The following is a 20,893-nucleotide window of genomic DNA, read 5'->3' on the forward strand; positions in this document are numbered from 1 at the left end:
CCCCCACCTGGCTACAACCTCCCTTCAGGTAGTTGAAGAGAGTGATGAGGTCACCTCTAAGCCTCCTCTTCTCCAGATTAAACAACCCCAGCTCCCTCAGCCTCTCCTCATAGGACTTGTGCTCAATGAAGAATGGATGACCTTCCTCCTTACCGTTCCTGTTCTGTGTGCTGCTGTGTGACTTCCCATCTTGAAAGGCTCTACTTCCTTTCACAGATGGATGGAAAACACAAGGTTAACAATATCAAGTGAATAAAAGATTGATTAGGCAGAAATACTTCAGTGACTACATACTACAAGTGAAGGAAAGAGAGGCGAGTTCAATAAAATTCCCTCATGGGTGAGATGAGCTGGAGCTTGTTGGCTGAAGTGCAGGCAGACAAAGCAGCACGGCTTGCCCGTGTGCACCGAGAGGCAGCGTAAGAGGAGCTATTGTTAACTTGTTGCAGCTTGCAAGCATCGTGCAGAATCACAATTGGCTGTAATTGGATTGGCAGGGCGGGCTGCAAGAACAGGCGAAGGCCTGGTAGTTGTGGGCATGAAGGAAAGTATCAGACTACAGCACTGGCTATTTACTACATTTCTTCTGTTGTCCAGCCATGATGAGTAAACACATAGGTCACGACAAAGGATGATTCACTTCAGGTTTATGAAGAATTGCTGAAACTTTTACAAATTACCTGTCCTCAGTATCCACATTCCCGCAGATGACATCTTTATTTGCTGATCCCTAGATGGTCTACTGCTGCATTGCAGTTCCTGGAGCTCCTAACTAATTCTTTTTAGAAGAAATTCTAAAGAGAAAGGACCAGGGGGAAGACTTACGTAATCTGGCTGTCATTTGCATAATATGAAAAGCATCTGAATTAATAAATTAGTATATTTAAAACTTTATGAAAACACTCAGTTTGAAAAAATCCCAATTATAATAAATTAATCCATATCCTTCCAACAAATGATGTTTGAAAGAAGTTTTATCATTGTTAGAGAAAATTTCTTTTGAAGACACCTGCAACTCGTATTTTGTGGCCACTTTAAGTGTACATTTCTTATTCACTACATGCAGCCATGTTTTATGTTAGGTAATGCTTTTTATTCTTTTTTAAAAAGCCATTTCTCCTAATTTGAAGAATGTGCATATTGCTTTGTTCTTAACCATGGAACATTTCTCAGACCATTCCAGACCACTTAATTTCCTGTCAAGTTTACCTGGTGGATTTGGTTACTTCAAATATTTACTTGGTCAAAAGAATGGCCCAGTGAGCTCTCATCTACTCTAGTTGCCAAATTAACTTGTGAAGCCATGTGCTGTGCACACCTTACCAGATGACTATGACAGTTTTTTGCCTTTAAGTCTGCTGAATATAATTATGATTGGATTTTTTTCCATAGACAGCTAATATAAAGCAGCAGAGATTTCATGCCCCTTCCAAGACAGAAAATGTTTTTCAGTGTCTGCTGGCAGCATCTGTTTGCATTAGCTGCTTACCAGTGGCATTAAAGTTTATTTGAGAATTAAGAGGATGTTTATCCCCAACCCTAATATTTCTGTTCTGATTTGGAATACTATGCCACGACCATTCTATGTGAAAGACTTATTCCAAAGAGTATGCAGTATTGTCTGGTATTGTTAAAATATATTAATTTATGACTTGGTTTAATGCTTTGAAATCTTGGCTTATTACGCCAGCTGAAAAATTAACTTTTAACATTAACTGTGGAATTTAGACATGAAAACCCCTATTGGACACTCTCATCCCTCTGCCAGCATAAAGTATGAAAAGTTCTTAATTTTACTGTTTTAGTGGATTTTCCCTCTCCCCAGAATGTATATTTGGACTGACGATGGGAATCATAAGAAACATACTGCCCAGGAAATTTTAATATTCCCTTTTGTGACAGTACATCTCTATGGAACAGAAAAGCATTCAGCACTGCCATTTGTCACCTTTACTTGGTTTTCCTGTGGGGTTTGCATACCATCACAGCTTCACAACGATGCTGCTAATGAAGGATGCTTGTGAGAAGCACTAGTCTGATGAATCTACATGAGCTGACTCTGAGCTGAGTCTCAGAGTCCGAAGTTGCAAATAGTGGAGGAGGGGGTGATAAATGGTTTGAATCACCAGCTGAATCTGGAAAACTTTTTGCTACCCAGTTTAGATCTGTAACATGGGAATCTATTTATAACATTCGGCCCTGCCTGTGTCTGAAGATGCTTGGGGGTCTTCTAAGTTCGTAACTGTTCAGGATCTTCGGTTTCTTCCACTCCCTCTAGACACTATGCAAAACTGTAGTCAAATGTAGTCAAAAATGCAACTTTCAGCATGCTAGTAATGCATATTGGGATTGGTGACATTTCAAAAAAAGACCAGTTCATGGGTTCTTTGCTAATAAATGGGGAATGCAATCAAGCGAAGGAAAAGCGCTTTTTACTTGAGCCAACATATTCCTTTGACTGGACAAAGTAACCATGGAAGTTTATGGCATTTCTGTTTATATTGCAGGTGCAGGGGCTAACTCTGGCATTTCAGCCATTTTCCCAAGTACCTCTGGCACAAGCACTTTCTCGCCTTACCAGCATGCTCACAAAGGTAAGAATGCACTCAGAAAGTTAATTTAGGAGCTGATTGTTTTGAAAAGGACATCGACAAAGTGCAACCAGACTGAAAATATCTATTGTGGTTTTCATTGCCGCTATTTCTGGATTTCTAAAACTGCTGTTAGAAATAATTCAGAATTCATTTTTGTTTCTTGGTTAATCAAAACTGATGTTTTAGTTAGCTGAACATAAAATGGATTTGAACTGTACTCAATAATGCCAGCAGTAAATTTAGCTCATTATTTGTAGCTATACAGAAATGGCACTCTGTCTCATCAAAAGCTTAGCTTATAAGGGTGAAAAGAATTCAATGCACAAATATGGTCAGTCTCTTATTGAGCTAACATAAACAGTTCTCCAGCATGATTGTTAGGTTTTTAAAATATGTCAACCTGAAAACACACAATAAGAAAGATGCAGTTAATGAGGCACTGGCAATGCTGATCTTATTGGTATTGTCTGAAAACATGGTTGCGAGGGTCATGTTTTCAGAAAAATTAAAGGTTTTGTGCATTTTAGCATATCTATATTTTTTTGCATCCTTTTGTGGGTTTTTGATTCTAGTCTTTCACATCCAAGTTCCATTTCTGAATACCTTCACATAGCTTATTTTAAATTCACCTTCTAACCGTGCTGCATTAAAGTATCTGTTAGAAAAACATCAGTTCTTCTACATGTGCATTATGTTCTTTTAACTGCAGAGCTTTTGAGGCAGCCACACAGTCATTTTAGCTCTTATTCCCTTTGCATATTTACCTTTTTTTTTTGTCTTTTCAATCCTTATTCCCAGAATACAGTGTTAGAAAAGCTGCTGCTCTTGCTTACGTATAGCTTTTATGTTATTAGCAGATAATACAATTTCATACACGCTGTCTCTGATGGATCATGCCATCAAATATTTTAATGAATACTGCTAACTTGCTAATGCATAAATATAGAATTATTGAAAAACTGTTAATTAGTTTGCTTTTGAGATGCAACACTAAGTTTTTCAATTCTTAATAAGTAACCAAGACTCAGATTAACTAAACTAGTATGCAAAATATGTGTCAGAGCAGACGGCAAAATATTAACTACTCTCTGATCCTAAGAGTTCCTCCTTTAAGAAAATATTATTTTCATTTATTCCAGCAGATCTTTCAGGACAAGGGCATCTGGCTACAGCTCTTATAATTGCCATGTCTACCATCTTCATAATGGCTATTGCTATTGTCCTCATCATCATGTTTTACATTGTGAAAACAAAACCTTCTGCTCAAGGTAATTGTTCAGCAGGTGAAATTTTAGCTGCAAATGCTGTTTTTGGATAGCTTCTGAGAATAATTCGTGGTTTATTTTTATATTCTAGCCTGTTGCAAGAGCCACTCAGTAAAAAATGTTGAAGCTCAGGCTAACACACAAGAAGAGAAGAAAGAAGTGCAAGGTATACATTTTTCAGTTTTGCTCTTTTTATCCAAGAGAACATTGGGCTTAAATACTCTTAATATGTTTCTCTTAAGAACAATTTGTCCTTTGAATTGTGTAAAACCCACATCAGTTTACTAAAGAATTGTCTGTAATAGTTTTTTTGTACTACCAGAATGTCACTTAATCCTCTGATAGCAATTAAAAAGTAGCAGAGAGATTTATGATCGCAGTAAAGTTGCCAGCAGAACCAGCTCTTGACACAAAGCACTGGTTTGGAAACTCCTCGCCTATTTAAATTTCTCTAATTGTTGATCTACAGATAACGTTGTGATATTCTCTGAGAAAGAAGAGTTTGAAAAACTTACAGCAACTCCAGCTAAGGCTGTCAAAAGGTGGGTAAAAGATAAACATACTGCCAGTTTAATTGAAGTGGGGGAAGGACATGGTCACCATCCATCCTGGTACAGTGGAACATATGAAGAACAAACTTGATGGATAGGTTGCTGCAGCAGGGATAAAGACTAGGTGCCTTAGCAGGCTTTTCCTTCTCCAGTTTCTGGGACAATGGCAGACATCACCAAAGATAAACCTGCGCCCTCCCCACTCCCTCTGTGACCAATTCATTAGCTCTTGGGTCTCCATCTCACCTTTTGAGAGAGAGGTTCATTTCTGGGATCTGAGTGCAGATCTCACTCAAACGGCCTTAGTAAGGTTCCCCTTCCCTTCCAGGCAGGAAAAGTAAAAATAGCTGCAACAGGCCTCTTCCATGACATCATCTGGATGGCACAGTGTGGTAGTTTTTCTCACCTTGTCTCTGCCTGGCAGCCAAACCTGCCCAGGTAACACGATTATGGTGGGGTAAACACTGTCCTCATTTGGAAAATCCCTCTATAAAAGGATTATTGCAAACTATGTGTGACTGTGTTACTTGGTGGGCATTGTACATACACCCTGGGCTGCTGAATGCCATTACTTTCACTGGATTTCAGAAGAAATGCATTTTAAAAAATGGAAGACACCTCAATTAATTCTCAGATAGCAAAATGGAGATGACTGGAGTAAATCCATGAGAGGCTTCACTAAGATAACCATATCCTTCATTTTACAGTGAAAATGATGCATCCTCTGAGAATGAACGACTTTTAAGCCGTAGTATGGATAGCGATGAAGAAGCTGCAGTTGACAAGCAAGGGACCCCAGAGAGATGCTTATTATCTTTAGTGCATTTGGCCAGAGATAAATCTTCTACAAGCAATAAATCAACTGGGGTAAGGCTATTTTGAGATTTAAAAATTTAGAGAATTTTTCTATATTTTTTTGAAGGGAAAAAATATACAAACTGTCACACACACCCTCAAATGCACTGTAGTGTAGACCAGACAGATTTACAAGAGCTTCTCCAGACAAACTGTTTGTAGAATCACCTTTGCATACTGACATCTATGTACATATATATGGTGCGGGGATGAAAACCAGATTTCCAACCATAGTAATAACTTCAGTTTTCTCTGTATTATATTTTATAGTCTAAAGAAAGAAACAACAAAACCAGCAACCCCCCGCTATGGCTAATGCTGGTAAAACTATCCCAAATGCTACATTTACTGTGAAAGATCCCTGACAATAAAATAATGTAGCAGAATGGCTGGATTCAGCTGACAGTGTAGCATCTGAGTACCTTGACCCAGCTGCATTGGTATTTCCACAGCACAGACTTCTCAGTAATATCCGGTGTTGTGCTTGGTTTTCATGCGTAATTTTGAAAAACACACAAATGTTTTGAAGGTCGTTGCTCTGAAGGACACTGTAAACCACTGTTTGTTTTGCTGTGGAAGGCCTTTGCTTCTTCCTGCTTAGTGTGTACTGCTCAGGGCTTTTTATCTCACTTGGAATATTTTAAGGCATAGTTAAGGCCACACCTCACCCACACAACTTTTTTGTTTGTGTTAACATGAAATTGTCCTTAAAAAGAAAGCGTCCGCTCAGATATTTTTTTAGTACTTCAAAAAATGGCAATAGCTAGTACAAAATCACATCAAATATCAAATATCAGTTAGGAATGAAGAAGTTTGAAAATGCATCTTTTCATGTTTGCATGTTCTAAATTGTTGGGATGGTTTGGCTCAAAATTTCTGAAACGCTTTTTAGCTTAATCCAGACGCACAAAGTCTCAACGCAAGTGAAATGGTTTTGTAGCTGTAAACTGCTCTGACTGCCTGAAAACAACTTCTTACTCCAATTCTCACATTTTAAAATTCAAGTTTCTAAGGTCTGTAAAAATACCCAACTTTATGATACTTCCGTAAGCACTGGCTTGAAATAGGACAACACACCTTGGGTAGGCATGAAATCAGAACATTTAATAAGAAGCATCTTACCTTCCAAAGACTATATATAATAGATATGTTCTGCAGAGTCATTTAGGTAGATATCTCATAAGCACACCTGAAGCATGAACTATTTCTTCTAAACCTTCTGGAAGAAACATACTTCTCACAGACTGAAGACTGTTACCAAGGCTGAAGACAGACTTTTCAATGAAAGTGCAGATTGCATCAAGATCCTCCACTCCATACCTAAGATGTCACAATTAAGCCACTTGCCGAAAGTTAGAAAAGCAGTAATTTGCTTCAGGCTGGAGATTAAGTAACATGACTAGCACAGGAAAGAGTATTCAGTAGCCACTGGACAAGGATAAAAAAAGTCTTGCTGTTAACCAAGTCTAGTTAAAACAAAATCCATTTGCAAATAGCTACCACACAGAGGATCATCAGGCTAAACATCACCTGTTTACTTTCAGCATAAGGTTTACAAACCCTCCATCTTCTGGCTCTGGTAAAAAGAGCATCCTGCACAATTCTTCACGGGCATGGAATTGCCTAACCTCTCTCCTTACCCTAAAAGTGAGGGGAGAATGAAAATAATGATCCAGTAGTTTTCTTAGGAGGAGTTTTAATAAATCCTTTTAAAAGAAAATTTCCTGTTTACAAGGTTCTAAAACAACTAATCCAAGCCTACAATAGCAACATGACCGATTAAGCACATGTAAATGAAACTAAGAATATGGGAACAACAATTGGTGTCTGGATTGCATTGCCCTGCAATACAGGACGGGCTTCGGGTGGAGCAGCCACTTTGTGGTTTCCAGCTGCAAGTCTATTAATCCAAGTCATTCATGTGTCTTACCCTTTAGAGCCCAAATAAAATAAGGAAAATCTTTCCACAAAGCAAAATACTGAAAGCAGAGCTTTTTTCTCTAGCCTGGTTTGCTAGAAAAAAAAAAAGTGACAAATTTGTGGAGATAATGCTAGAGTCCTGTCAAAAAGACAGCTTTTCAGAAAGCTCAGTCCTAATGAGAGCTGGCACAGGGAAGAAAATTCCAGTCCCTGAGAACTCATGACATTTTGACATTTGTTTTCACTCACACTGAGTGAGGATACTTTTGCTAAATGAAACTATATAAAAATGTCCATTTTTGACTTTAAAAATGTCAGATTTTCATTCTGAGATTCTTTTTTTTTTTGTCAAAAATGACTGGAGCACCCTGGACCTCAGGTTTTTCCTTTTCAAAGCTTCACTGATTTATTTTTTTTAAATCTATCTGTAAAATGTTTCAGATTTATGCAATGTACCATAAAAAAAATTACAGTTAATTAGTAATTAACTAAGTAGTTATACATCAAATGACAGAAAGTAAGATCTCCTCCTCTACAGTCCTCTTAGATCACTGGAGGAAGGCAATTTCAGTCTGAATTTAATTCTCTGCAGCCAGTCCTGACCTTGTTTACCTGGACATCCCTACAGTAATTGTCTGTATGCATGATACTGGATTTATCCTCATTCTCAGGAGTTTGCTTTGGTCTGAAAGCAAAACAAAATAGATGAACACTTGAAGCAGAAAAGCAATTGCTTTTAAAAAAGGCTATAAGTTGGAAAGATCTCTAGCAGTGGCAAGTGAAATCAGAAGTACATTTATGCTTCACGGAATAATGGCTGTGTCATTTTCTTTGAGGGACCCTCGAGGACACTGTGTGATAACCCCTAGCACCATGAAATGAAGATGTCCCACAGATTTTCCACTTCTGTCTGCTAGTTGTTTACTCTCATGACTGAAAAATTAATGAAGTCAAACTTTTCTCATTTAGATTCAAAGTCGAAGGAAAAAGATACTCGACGTGTATGCCAATGTATGTGACGTTGCAGAAGGTGAGTGCACAAAACTTGCACCTGTATTAACAGCATGAAATTAGGTCAGAAGTGTTTGCTATAAGAAAGGCCTCTGCCTTTCTATGGAAATAGTCTCAATCCAGAAAAGACACTCTGTAGCCAGATTTGTACTCACTTGCAGGGGTGCCCTGACCCCAGAGCTGTCTAGGCCCTGGTCTTGGGCTGGAGGATGTCACGACTTCTCTCCAGTCATGTGCACAGAGTTCCTTCCTATGGAGAGCAGGAAGAGTTGTGTTGGGATGTGTTGGGACACACACACAGACCAAGTTGTGAAGAAGAATTCTTGGATTACCCATCTAGAGGAAACCTGTTTAGTTAGTTAGTTCTTTGGATAACAGATAGAAGTTAGTTCCACATATGGAAGTGTGATTTGGGGAGGGTCAGGACTGAGTGTAAGACACACTGCTTCTTTAAATGGTGTCCCACCTCTCACAACAAAAAGTGGAGTTTCCAAGTTTTAAGTGTTTTAACCATGTTTAGCACGTGACTACTTGAACTGATTTAGCAGAAGCAACATCAGTTAAATTCCCTGCAGAACAGGAGACATGACTGTATTTACTTCCCACCACATACACACTTCACGTGCACATGTATGAGTATTCTGTGGTTCAGTGAGCTCTGTCTCCCACCAAATTATTGCTGTTGAGTAAGAAGCAGGAAAACTATAGAAGTGAAAAGCTGGTTTGGGAAAAACACTGTAGCTGATTCTCTCCTCTATTCTCTGACCATGAATACTCAGAATATATGTCCAGGAAAAAATAGCTTTTTCCCCACAGGATGAATGTTAAATCCTCTCTAGGGATTCAGTGACAGTAATGACAGTGGAGCACTTGCAGGGACTTTTATGCTTGCATCTGGCATCATTGCTTCACCTCACTTCTGGCTTTCCCACAAGGGCAACTTTCAATTACAGACATGTTTCAGCAGCTGCTGGTGACAGTCCTGGGGAAGGGTCAAAGCTGTCTCTCAAGCTCAAACATTATGCCTGACGTGCAGAGGTGTATTAATGGGGCTGCTCACCAGGGATACAGTTACAATATGCTGTTCCTAACAGCTAGTAAATTGTTGAAGGAAGAGGCAGAGCCATGGGAATTCAAACAAGCCATCTAATACTGCTTTCCCAGGCAACTGTTTACCCTAATTATTGTACCCTACTGTCACTAGGAAGAATTAATTTGATAATATACAGTAATAACTTCAGAACTAAACATACCTATCATGGACTACCACTTAAAGATTTTAGCTAACAGTATAATCTGTAGTATTTTAATAAATGTCAGCACTCATGCCCAGACCCACCTGACAGTACACGCCTCCCTTTACAGGTCTGAGCCCTACAGAGCTGCCATTTGATTGCCTGGAGAAGACCAGCCGAATGCTCAGCTCAACCTATAACACAGAAAAAGCCATAGTGAAAACGTGGCGCCACCTTGCCGAGAGCTTTGGACTGAAGAGAGATGAGATAGGTGGTATGACAGATGGCATGCAGCTGTTTGACCGCATCAGCACGGCAGGTTACAGTATCCCAGAACTGCTAACCAAACTGGTACAAATCGAGCGCTTGGATGCTGTTGAATCCCTGTGTGCAGATATTCTGGAGTGGGCACAAGCGATGCCGGCTCCTGAACCAGCAGGGACATCCTGACATGCCTGCCTGGGACCTGCACTTCACATCATCCCAAAGAAGTGTGATTCCAGCAAGCACACAAAGACTATGGACAAAAGACAATTGATGTTTCTTCTGCATAATTGCTCCTGATAGCCAATGGGGAGTTCTTCTCTTTGACTTCTAAAAAAAGTGAAGTTACACATTTAGAAAAATAAGAGCAGAAATCTTCCAAGAAACTTGGTATGAAACATGCCAATAAACAAAATTATCATATTAACCAGTTACTGATAATAAGTGGACACACAAACATCTGTTTTGCAATCTGTATTATAAGGGCAAATAACCCTGCTGATACCCTTCCTGCCTGGCCTTCCAGAAAGGCATTGAATAGCTCTCTGAAAATATTCCTGTCTCTTAGGACTTCATTCAATGGCTTAATGGTTTAATAGTTACAGTCAGAAGCAGTACCACAGCTACAGTGTCAATTAATACCCATGAGGCACGTACATTTCTGTCTGCTCCAACCAATTTCATTTTCTACGCTTACTATGGGTTTGTTGAATCTAGAAGTATGTCCATAGGTGTATATACACTGTCCCCAGATTTACTAACTATACTATATGAAAAAAGAGTCACCATAACTTACAGATTGAAGTCCTTCAAAACAATGTACATAATGCATGTTAATGCACTCTTGGTCCATACTGACATTTCAGAAATTATAAATTCAAACTGCTGACTTGCTGAGGAAAAGCTGATTAGGCAAGTGGACAGCAAAATTTGTCAGTCACTTCTTGCAAGTTGAGAACAAGTTCTTTTCTTCTTTGCTATTACAAAAATAAAACCAAAACCCCCCAAAAAGAAAAAAATGCACCTTGTCCACTACCATGAAAAATGTACTTTTCAGGTAGTGACATCTATATATCAAATTATACTCCAAGCAGAGGAAATTCGGACAACAGTGGTGCACATGTGATAGTATGAACATAAAGAGCAGAATTCTTTAGAGACACTTTAAGTGCATAGGAAAAATGTTTTTTAAATGTTATACTCTTGTGAGCCTAGCCATAAACACAGAATCCACCTGTGAAAACAAACTCATTTGGAAGGTAAGGCATTATTGTGAGTTTGTGTATAACAAAAGTTCAGCTAATTTTTTTCCTTTTAACTAAATCTCTGATTTTCATGGTTAAAAATTCTCTAAAACTCATTCAGACCACAAGTCAATATCCATTACCAAGCCTATTTGCCTAATTTATAGCTAAAACAGTGGTGGCAGATTTCACTGACTGCAACCACTAAATTAAGAGACGTGTCAATTATAAAGCAATACTTCCTGAGTTCCGAAGTGCATGACTGAAAAAAATGCTATTAAAAATATTAACTATTACCCTGAATTTAACAACCAGTGTTCCATCACTTAGTAACTAGATCTTACCTATTATAGTATTATAATTGTGCAGAACATTTAGTATCACCCTTTAACATCTATATTTAGCATCTTTTCAGCACTTGATTTGTATAGCAGAGAAGTACATACAGCAACATAAAACCTATCCCTGTCATTATTCTTCTTCCCCCCTTTCTTTTGCATCACAAAACACTCATTAATTTGCATATGCCAGATTTGATGAGAATTCTGATTCTTAACAAAGCAGCAAGTTGCATTTATCTGAACATTTAACTAGTTGACTGATACTGAATTTAAGGGTGAAATTCTTGGTGTCATGAAATTAATAACAAATTCATACAGACTTCAACAGGCTTCAGTAAGATTTCTAGATCTGCTGACAACTCAGCAATCTTCAAGATTTTCAAGATCCTGAATCTGCAGTTTTTACTACTGCTACTTGCATAAAATAAAAAGGGGAAAGAAAAAAAAAACCCGAGAAGATTCTATTTTTCTTGTGCCAGTGTGTAACTACAGTGTTATTCAGTGGACTGCCTCTTAAGTGTGTCATTTAATACTACACACCATTTAGAAGATACAAGGTAAAGAAGATAGAAGAATCCTCTTTTCTATGTTTATTGGGCCATGAAAAGATAGGGTTTTGAAATCGATGGTGCCAATGTGAATACAGACTATTTAACATTATTTTATTTAGTATACAGTATTTTTATTGTTACACAAAAGATGTGCAGGAATGAAAAAAAAATCCTGTGGATCTTGCCAAAGCTTACTTTCTAATAACTTGTTTAATGCTGTATATATAACTTATTTTATTGTAAAGTATGAACATAAAATATGCTAATAAAATAAAGAGGTCAAACACAGTTGTATTAGCTATTTCTTTGATTAAATAGCATACTGCCTTATAAATCTGTAAGTAAACGATTTAGCCAAGGGTTAGCAGGCACATTCCTGTGGTATGGGAGTGTCTTGGTAACATACATGGAGGAATCTTTGCATTCTTGTAGGATAATGGCCAGTCTTTGCGAACAAAGAACCAGGGAAGGTCTTTACACTTTCCAGCCTGCGCATTGGATTTTTTAGGTGAGACACAGTGTGCGCGGAACTGAGCCCACCCTTTAATCCTGAGGTTCATCTGCCGGGGCCAAGCGAGCTTGGAGGGTGGCAGCGAGGTCCTCAGGACGTAGATGGATTGCCTTACAGGGCTAACGAGCTCCATCTGCCTGGGGAGGGGCTCTGACCGGGAATCGAACCCGGGCCTTGGCGGTGACAGTGCCGCATCCTTAACCACTAGACCACCAGGGGCTCCCTCTTGTAGGATACTGCTTCTCTGTATCACACTTGGGAAACTTTTGCAGGAGCAACCATTTCGTCAAGCGAGCTTGGGTTCAGTATTTCACCTCACAGGTACTGTGAAAATACCAAACCCCTTGCTATTCCTCAGAGAAACTTTAAGTTTTTTTCCTATTACTGAGAACTGGTACAGACTGTGAGACTGAAGAATAATCTCACAGTAACAATACTCTCTCGTTAACATGTCTTCATTCTGCATTTCTAAATTACCAGTATACACCACATTACCAGAAGTCTTAACCGGAAGCTTTTGCTGCATGACAGGATAATTAGGTTCATGCAGTCTTAGGCTGCACAGGTGAGATCCCCAGAAGAACTGCTAGCTTCTGGAAAAAAAACAGAGAACCAAGGTGGATTTCCCCCAGAGTGAAGGTACTTACTACCTTGTAAGACCTTTCCCACCTAATTCCAGCTCTCTAGCTCGACCAATATTGTCCCATTTTTTCCGTAGAGAATCCTGGTGGATTTCTGGCTGCAGTCAGGAACTGCCCTCTACACAGTGTTTGATATCTGATGGTCCTGGTCTGATGACAACCAAAAGAACAGAGGTAAGGTGGGCTGCAACGGACAGGTTTCTTCTTTGCAGAATGAAGCAACACCAGCTGACTGCTTCCACATTCTATAATTTGGGATCATTAACCCATTATTCATGAACAAAAAGATAATGTGCCCAGCAGGATGCTTTGGAGGATGAGCTGAAAAGACATGCCAGTTCCAATTCTCAATGTCAAACTCAAAGCCTCATGAAGTTTAGAAGACCTGCATTGTTATAAAAAGGATGTGTTTAACAGAAAAATGCTTCCTGTTGTAGGTGAAAATCATGACTCAGAGGTAAAACAACGACTCCTGTATGCAGAAGTCATTCTTCTGCAAGCCACTTCTATATACCTCTGTGATAACGAAAACCAAATGGAGACCATGCTGTCATGTATAGGATAGGCTTCCTGCTGCACATTCCATTAAATATATTAACATAAACAGGGTAAGAATGCACTGTCTCAAGCTATATATAGTTTTAGACACATAATATTGCATATGTATTCTATCCCTCCCATCCAAATAAGCTCTTTTGATTACTTACTGTGATATGATTTGTTATGCATAGCACCTGTTACCTCAGGCATTAATTTATCACTATCAACCACTCTTCAAGGACAGAAAAATGTTGATTCCTTTTTGCCACTGCTCTGTGAAACCAGACTGTTTGAAATACTTATTGAAGAATGGCAAGAAGCTTTTGCATGCACTGCTGCAGAAGAAATCAGTGATTAGCCTTTATACAGATCACACACAGGCATCTCAGTTGTCCATCTCCTTTTAAAAAAAAAGGTTAATTTTTTTTTGCTTATTTTTTAATAGTTGAGGCTGCTTTAAAAACAAGGTTGTAATAGGAATCAAATTACTATCACAAGACAATTCAGGAATTACTTTCCAATTTAATCCACCACACAGAAGTAAACAAAAAATCAGGAGGAGGTAATGCTAAAGACTGATTAGTAGAAAGAGAAATGAATCAAGAAGGAAGCAGAGTTCAGCAACTTTTTCTGAAATTCAGCCTTGGTGTGCAAGGCTGCTGTGAAAAAAATCATTCCTTGCACTTCTTCACACTTCAACGTGGAGAGGACAAACCAAGAGGACATCAAACTGCTACGTTGTGGAGAGGATCATGAACAGAAAAAGTATGTTTAATTGCATTTCTTATATAAACCTCTCTTGAATCCACACACTAGATTTATTCCTTCTTCTGAAACACAAAACCAGTCTGGCAACACTAGTTATCTCCAACCTTCTTCAAAGGCCTACTTTTCCAAAAAGCTGATGTGTGGGTGGTGTATTATGCTCCTGTTTGAAACTCTACCATAGGATGCCTTTTTTATCCTGAGGCTGGATAGATTATTTATTTTTTTCATAATTAACTGCAATAAGTCTGCTTTTATGGAGCTGAAGATGAACTTATTATTAGGAATGTTATCCTATGTTGACCGTTCAACTATTGTTAGCAGTAGCCTGGCCACTGAGTTTGCCCTAGCTTGTGCCCATCTACCAGAGAAGTAACTTACCATTAAGCTGCAGAGATAAGAGACGTAGTATATTCAAGGCAATATTCCTTGGGTCCAGTCTAAATATCCTTGAGTAATGGGCACAGATAGAATTGGTTTTGGGAAAAAAAAAATTAAAAAAGTAATAAAAAAAAAGGCTTCTCAAAACTCTTTTTCTCAGTTAATTCTCTCAGTCTGACTTTGGAGATCAGAATGTCTTGTGCATTATAAATTGCAACTCAAGACCGCTCAAAAAACATAGCTAGAAGCAAGTAAACAGTATGTGGTTTTGTTCAAAGTTTTCTCTTCTAGTAGTGATCAAGTAGTCATACAGGACACTTGCTTACAAACTTGTGTGAAAAACACAAGTCTAACAAATAAGGATGTTCTTAGCTATGATCAGAAGATGGCATTCAAGGGTTTCATCTATTTCTGATGATGCATAGTGATGGTTATGACACAGCACACTACAAGAGTCAGTATGACACTAAGGTGCCTTTGCCCATAACAGCATTCCTCAGAGAGATGTCTAAGGCAGGATCACAACACTGCACAGCACTATTACTTTTACAATAATTTTTGTGAGTTTTAAAAACACGTGAGCGTTACGTCATTAAGAGGAGCACAAGGGGTCCCTGCTTTGCCACCACAGCTCCTCTAACCATTTGGCAAGTGGAATATTACCCAACTGTTTCATAGATCAAATTTTCCAACTTTTTGGACTGCATTTACATATGTTATCCTGAAGATAAATGTTTTCTATCAGGCCATCAATCTCTAAAGCCATGTAAGTTTTAGGTGAAAAATTCAGTATATAATTAAAGGATCCAGTGTAAAAGCTCTGAATTATGAGCTCGACTTACAGCTCCTTTTAAACCTGGTCTGGTAAGTTAAATCATACATTTTTGACACTGATGCTGATCATGAATAGAAGTTCTCCAAAAAATATGTTGCCTTCAGCATATTTTCACCTTCCATGTAAATTTATCTGCTACAAGAAATCTTTCCCTAAAATATATTAACTCCAGCTATATAACATTAGGAAGAGATGCAAGCCAGTCATGTTCAGGAGAACTGGAAGATAACTGTGAAATTGCTCTTTAAGAGACAGATCTTTTACAGATGGTGAAAAGTCATAAATATGAAGAAACAGAACACAACTGTGCAGGCTGAGTAGTGTTAGCCTATTTTATTTAGCTCTGCCAAGCTTCTCCAAATACAACTCTCCCCTGTCCAGGGAATAATCTTTCCTATACATTTGCCACATCTAGGCTTTGTAGATCAGATCTGAAACAATGTCTTGCTCATTAACTGATAGGACACCTTTGATAAAGAGCAAGGGTGATTACAGTTCTACAATAGACGAGTTTGTAAAAAACAATAAAAAAGATATTTTTCTTCAGGTTTGGTAGCTTTTTCTGGTATGAAAACTATCTTAACATGAAGAGATGCAATATTCTTGTTGACTTTCTTAATGAGGACTTTCACAGTTGTTAAAAAATGAGCAAGACAATATTGTGTGTCAATTCTTTATCTTTCCATAAAGTAGTAGGTTGTGACTACAAGAAATGTTCTTTGTTTCATGCCAGTGATGGAAGTTGATCCAACACACTGGAGGCCAATACACAAGCAAGACATGGCAGATTGTAGCTATTTTGAAGGTTATGTGCTCTGACTGATCAGCTCCCAGAAAGTGTGAGAGTCCGTGCCGTTCTTATAAGTGCAAGTACTCATCAGGTCTCTCACTTCCCCTCTAATTCTCTCTAAAAAAAATGGTTGAAAATTAATATTCTCTTGGTGAATATTAATTCACCTCTTGCCAGAGGTGTCTTGCATATTAAAATAGCATATCCCTTTGCAGAAAACCCGATAAACAGTGATCACATAAATCATGTTTCCATAGGGAATCAGGAGCCATGGGAAATAGCTACAGCTACAGTTAACTTGTTTCGAAGTCCCTTGTTGTAGACAGTTTTCTGGGAGAAAGATAAGGAAGAAATTCATACTCTTAGTATCTAAAAGCTACAAAAGCAGAAAAAAAACCCAAGAAAATTCTAGATTCCATCTGCATAGGCAAGACAATACAAAGACAGGCATAAAATGTGGCCAATTTGAGAGAAATCTATTCTTTCCAAAGCCCAAACCAAACCAAATCCACAAAAGAAAGCAGAGAATGCAACTAACTTCCTCTGTTCCCCTTCCCCGTAGAGACTGCCAAGGTCAGTCAGGGCAATGACAACAGGATGGGGATGTTTGAGCAAGGCCACGACAAGGACTGGTGTGGGCACCTGGAGTGGGCTGGCTCACAAGACTGATGTTCAAGGCAGTTCAACAAGCAAGTGTGTACAAAAATCGACACACCAAACTGAAGTAGAAATAGCTATGGGTTAGGTACAATATTATCCTAGTACCTACCTCTGCCTGTTAATGACAAAGGTCAGCAAAGGTTATCTGTGCTTCTAGTGCAGACAGCTTTATTAGTTAGCTTCATTACTCTATCTAATCAATTACAAATTGAAACAGAATAAGTCTGAAATCTCTATTTAGATTTCTTATTTCTGATCATTTTAGTTCCATTTTTGGTAGACTGATATTTTACTTTCCTTTAAGTTGCAAGACAAACTTTTCACTTGTATTTATAGTCTGCATGTCCCATAAAGCCACACAGGTTTGAAGATGCAATGCAAGGCAAACCGAAAACCTGATGGCAAATAAAACCAATTCCAAATTCATCACTGTTTTAGCTTTCTAGATATTAGAAGGCTTCATAAACTTTTCTGCATTAAGAGGATTGATTAGTAATAAATTTGAGAAAAATAACATGGTATGGTTTATATTCTTTAAAGATCTTCACTGCAAAGTTTATGACAATGTACTACTATAAATTGTTTGTTAACAACTGGTTTCACAAAAATTCACTTCTACCATCACAAGTCCAGCCTCTATATAAGTCTACCAGAGTGTATTTGTGATATTAGTTGTTTACTTAAGAATCATTATAGAGCCAAAAAATCACATGCACATTTTGAAACTTTACTATAGAATCTCAGAGTCACAGAATGGTTTGGATTGGAAGGGACCTTAAAAATCATCTAGTTCCAATCCACCTACTGTAGGCAAGGACAGCTCCCACTTGACCAAGCTGCTGAATGCCCCATCTAACATTAGTCTCATCCTTAGGTCATCAATTTAATTGCATTAATATTTAACAGATTTAAACCATCTTTTTTTTTTTTTTTTTTTTTTTTTGTGTTTTAACCAGAAACCTAACATTTAGATCATACAAATTTGAAATCAACAGTGATTTAACTTTCCAGACTGTAAAATAAACCCACATATAAATCGCAAGGGGCCAATACTAAAAGCTACACCATATTTTATGTATCTCTTTATTGCACTGCCTTTGCCATTATAAGACAACCACCTTGTGTTAAATTAGGACCACAAGTAAGACTAGTAGATTAACAAACAACAGCAATGAAGGTTGAAAACTAAGAGCGCAATCAACATTCTTGTGGATGTAAGAAAGCTAACAACCTCCTACAGGTTTTATTGGTTACAAATTTTATGGTATTTTTAAATGGTACTGGATGGAGAATCACATGAGCACTGGGAACACCCTTCCTAAATAAGAGGATTTTGTCTCCAGCCAAAGGCACATGCAAGCTTATGCATCATCATGGCTAGGCTTTGCAAGCACTGCTGGTTAATTTGACAGAAGACTGAAACTGGTGATTGTCAGCAAATGCTTTTAGCTATGATTAGTGTTATTTAAAAATTACCTGGGTTTCCTGCCCAAAAAGTACACACTGCTTGCTCTCTCTTCTGGACATACTTGGTGCCAAATCTGGTGTAGACTCCTTTCATAGAAAAGCTTGTCAGAAGTATTAAGTCAAATTGCTAGAAAAATATTTGCTGTTAGAATTAAACTTCAAAGACCAGTTCAAAGACTTCAAGGGGAAAAAAAAAGTATGCAAATGAGAAATAAACTTCTGAAGTTTTATACTGACGTCAGTGTTAGTCAAAGACTGAAATATAGCATATCTTTAAGCTTTAACTGCATTTTGAATTTTACAAATAAAGAGTTTCAGTAATTACAGATCAGAAATGGAAGACTAATTTGAATTTTTAGAAGTATCCTATTTCCAATGTGTAAGAACTTCTGAACACTGATCTGTGGCAGACAAAAACTACACCCATACTCAGAAAAGAAATGTGGGTACTACAAGGACTGTATTGCAAATTAATACAAAACATAGCAGAAACAATAAAATACAGTAATTTTACACTAGGGATTACTATTGCCAGCATTTTAAGAAATGCTTTTAGTTACATTTGCAGAGACATTACAATCCAAAGTTGCACTAGAAATTTATACAAAGCAGGATAAAATACTAAATGTTATTTCAATACAGGAACAAACCATACAAACACTAAGATATTCTGAAATGAAACCAACAAAATTTCTCATTCAATACATCTAGTTATGCTAAATCAAAATCCAGTTTTAATCATTAAAACTCTAATTATCTCAAAAGATAATTTCATAAGATACCTGTCTGTTTCTTACCAACCCTAAAATAAATAAAGTAATTTATAAAATTCTCTGAAGAGTCAAAGGTAACTAAGACTCATAACTGTAAGGAAAAGTTGGCATTTCTGATCTGCTTACTCAAAGGATCCAATTCCTTAGATTGCATGAGTCATTCAGAACAGCAGCATTATTTCACTTTCTTAAAAAGTACTAAAGAAAGTCACTTAGCATATTACATAATTTTTCATTTTCCTTTTTATAAATGAGAATCTTTTTTATCAATGAGAATCCACACAATACACAGTGAATTATACAGTACTGAGGTTCTGCTTTATTTATAAAAATCAGTATTAAAAAAATGTCAAATTTCAAGTAACATAGGCAGTTGCATAAATTATACAGAACAATAATTAGATTGAAAGATAGTGCTATTGACTTGTGCTTAGACTGGAGGCAAGAGAGTTACCCCTCAACAATCCCAAATTCAGCAGAATTGAATTGAGGTTTATATAGAGGAAGGTGTGATCTGGATTTGTAGTCCTATGCAACTCTTGAATCATTTGGTGAAGAGCAAACAATTCAAACATCTTCTTATTGCTTCTGCAAAAGATTTGAAATAAAATAACTGTCAATTGAAAAATGAGAGGTTTCATCTAAAGATGCTATAGAAAATTAATTTTTAATGAAAAAAAAGGTGCACTATGTTGAGAGTTTCATATAATTTCATATAATTCTTCTATGTTGTATATAGTGTTTCTAAGCAGAAGGTTATCAACGTATTGTGAGCAAAATCTTGGCAAAAATTACCAAAAGTTATCATTTTGGTATGTAATGATATGTATAGTATAATGAAAGCTCAAGGAAAGACTAACAGAGTTTTTCACTCATGTGAAATAAGGTTCCAGAGACAATAAATAAAAAATTTAAAATAATTAGGATCTCTGAGCCAATTTTGCTTTTACTGTATTTTTAATGTCAGTTATGATTTAGATTAGATTATTTTATAGTAAAACTTTTTTTTCTAGAGTTCAATTTTATTCCTTATAAAAATGAAAATCTCAGTTTTGTCAACAAGCTTTAAGTCTAATGTAAAAAAATCACTCAGTTTAGATAACCCACTTTCATAAATGAAACAAGCCCATTAAGCAATGCACCAGTGGAGATCAGCTGCACATTACCACTGATTTGATGACCTCTGTTACAATAAACCAATAATCAGTAAACAATGGGAACATGTTTTAAAAAGATTAATATTCCCAAAAGGGCTTAAATGGCTCAAAACCTCAAATTTTGTTTTTGAAGGAAATGAAAACTGATGAAACTAAAATGCAATCACAGATGAGACTAAATTTTCAAAGGAGATTACTACCAAGTATCCGAGTAAAACTGAAGGTCAGAGATTCCAAATCCCCAAGTTTACTGATCTAATAACAACTAACAGAAGAATGATAATAGAGAATTACTTTATTCTGGAGAGTTTTTGCAGGATAACACAGAGCTTTTCCAAAACTGGAACATCTAGCTTAGAACTTCGAAGCAATACAGAACAAGTGCGGAAGAAGGATTCATTACTGCACGCTTCCAGGAAAGGCTGTAAAAAACCTGTAAAAGGAAATAATTTAAAAACTGTATCACAGAGTTCAGTGCAGGGAAAAGTACAACAACTATTGATACCTTATAAAGGGTTTTAAATGCTTCATGTTGTGCAATT

General features: G+C 37.3%; 2 protein-coding genes across 2 annotated transcripts in view; one reads left to right on the forward strand and one right to left on the reverse strand.

The window, feature by feature from the left end:
* The window catches only part of EDAR (ectodysplasin A receptor), a 69,966-nt gene extending 59,262 nt beyond the window's left edge, over window positions 1-10,704 (forward strand). The window contains exons 6-12 of the mRNA XM_027889652.1: window positions 2,508-2,594; window positions 3,737-3,862; window positions 3,951-4,025; window positions 4,329-4,401; window positions 5,118-5,277; window positions 8,155-8,215; window positions 9,562-10,704. Of these exons, the coding sequence (XP_027745453.1) occupies window positions 2,508-2,594; window positions 3,737-3,862; window positions 3,951-4,025; window positions 4,329-4,401; window positions 5,118-5,277; window positions 8,155-8,215; window positions 9,562-9,881 (902 nt within the window). The 3' untranslated portion in view covers window positions 9,882-10,704. The remainder of the gene's footprint in view (window positions 1-2,507; window positions 2,595-3,736; window positions 3,863-3,950; window positions 4,026-4,328; window positions 4,402-5,117; window positions 5,278-8,154; window positions 8,216-9,561) is intronic.
* An 8,128-nt stretch (window positions 10,705-18,832) lies between these two features.
* Window positions 18,833-20,893, reverse strand: part of CCDC138 (coiled-coil domain containing 138) — a 36,916-nt gene continuing 34,855 nt past the window's right edge. The window contains exons 14-15 of the mRNA XM_027889670.1: window positions 20,646-20,784; window positions 18,833-19,782 (exon numbers count right to left, since the gene is read on the reverse strand). Coding sequence (XP_027745471.1) covers window positions 19,611-19,782; window positions 20,646-20,784 — 311 coding nt within the window. The 3' untranslated portion in view covers window positions 18,833-19,610. The remainder of the gene's footprint in view (window positions 19,783-20,645; window positions 20,785-20,893) is intronic.

The sequence above is a fragment of the Empidonax traillii genome, unplaced genomic scaffold (genome assembly GCF_003031625.1).
Source record: "Empidonax traillii isolate 1590-97213 ecotype Southwest subspecies unplaced genomic scaffold, ASM303162v1 scaffold268:size1028579, whole genome shotgun sequence".
Taxonomy (NCBI): Eukaryota; Metazoa; Chordata; class Aves; order Passeriformes; family Tyrannidae; genus Empidonax; species Empidonax traillii.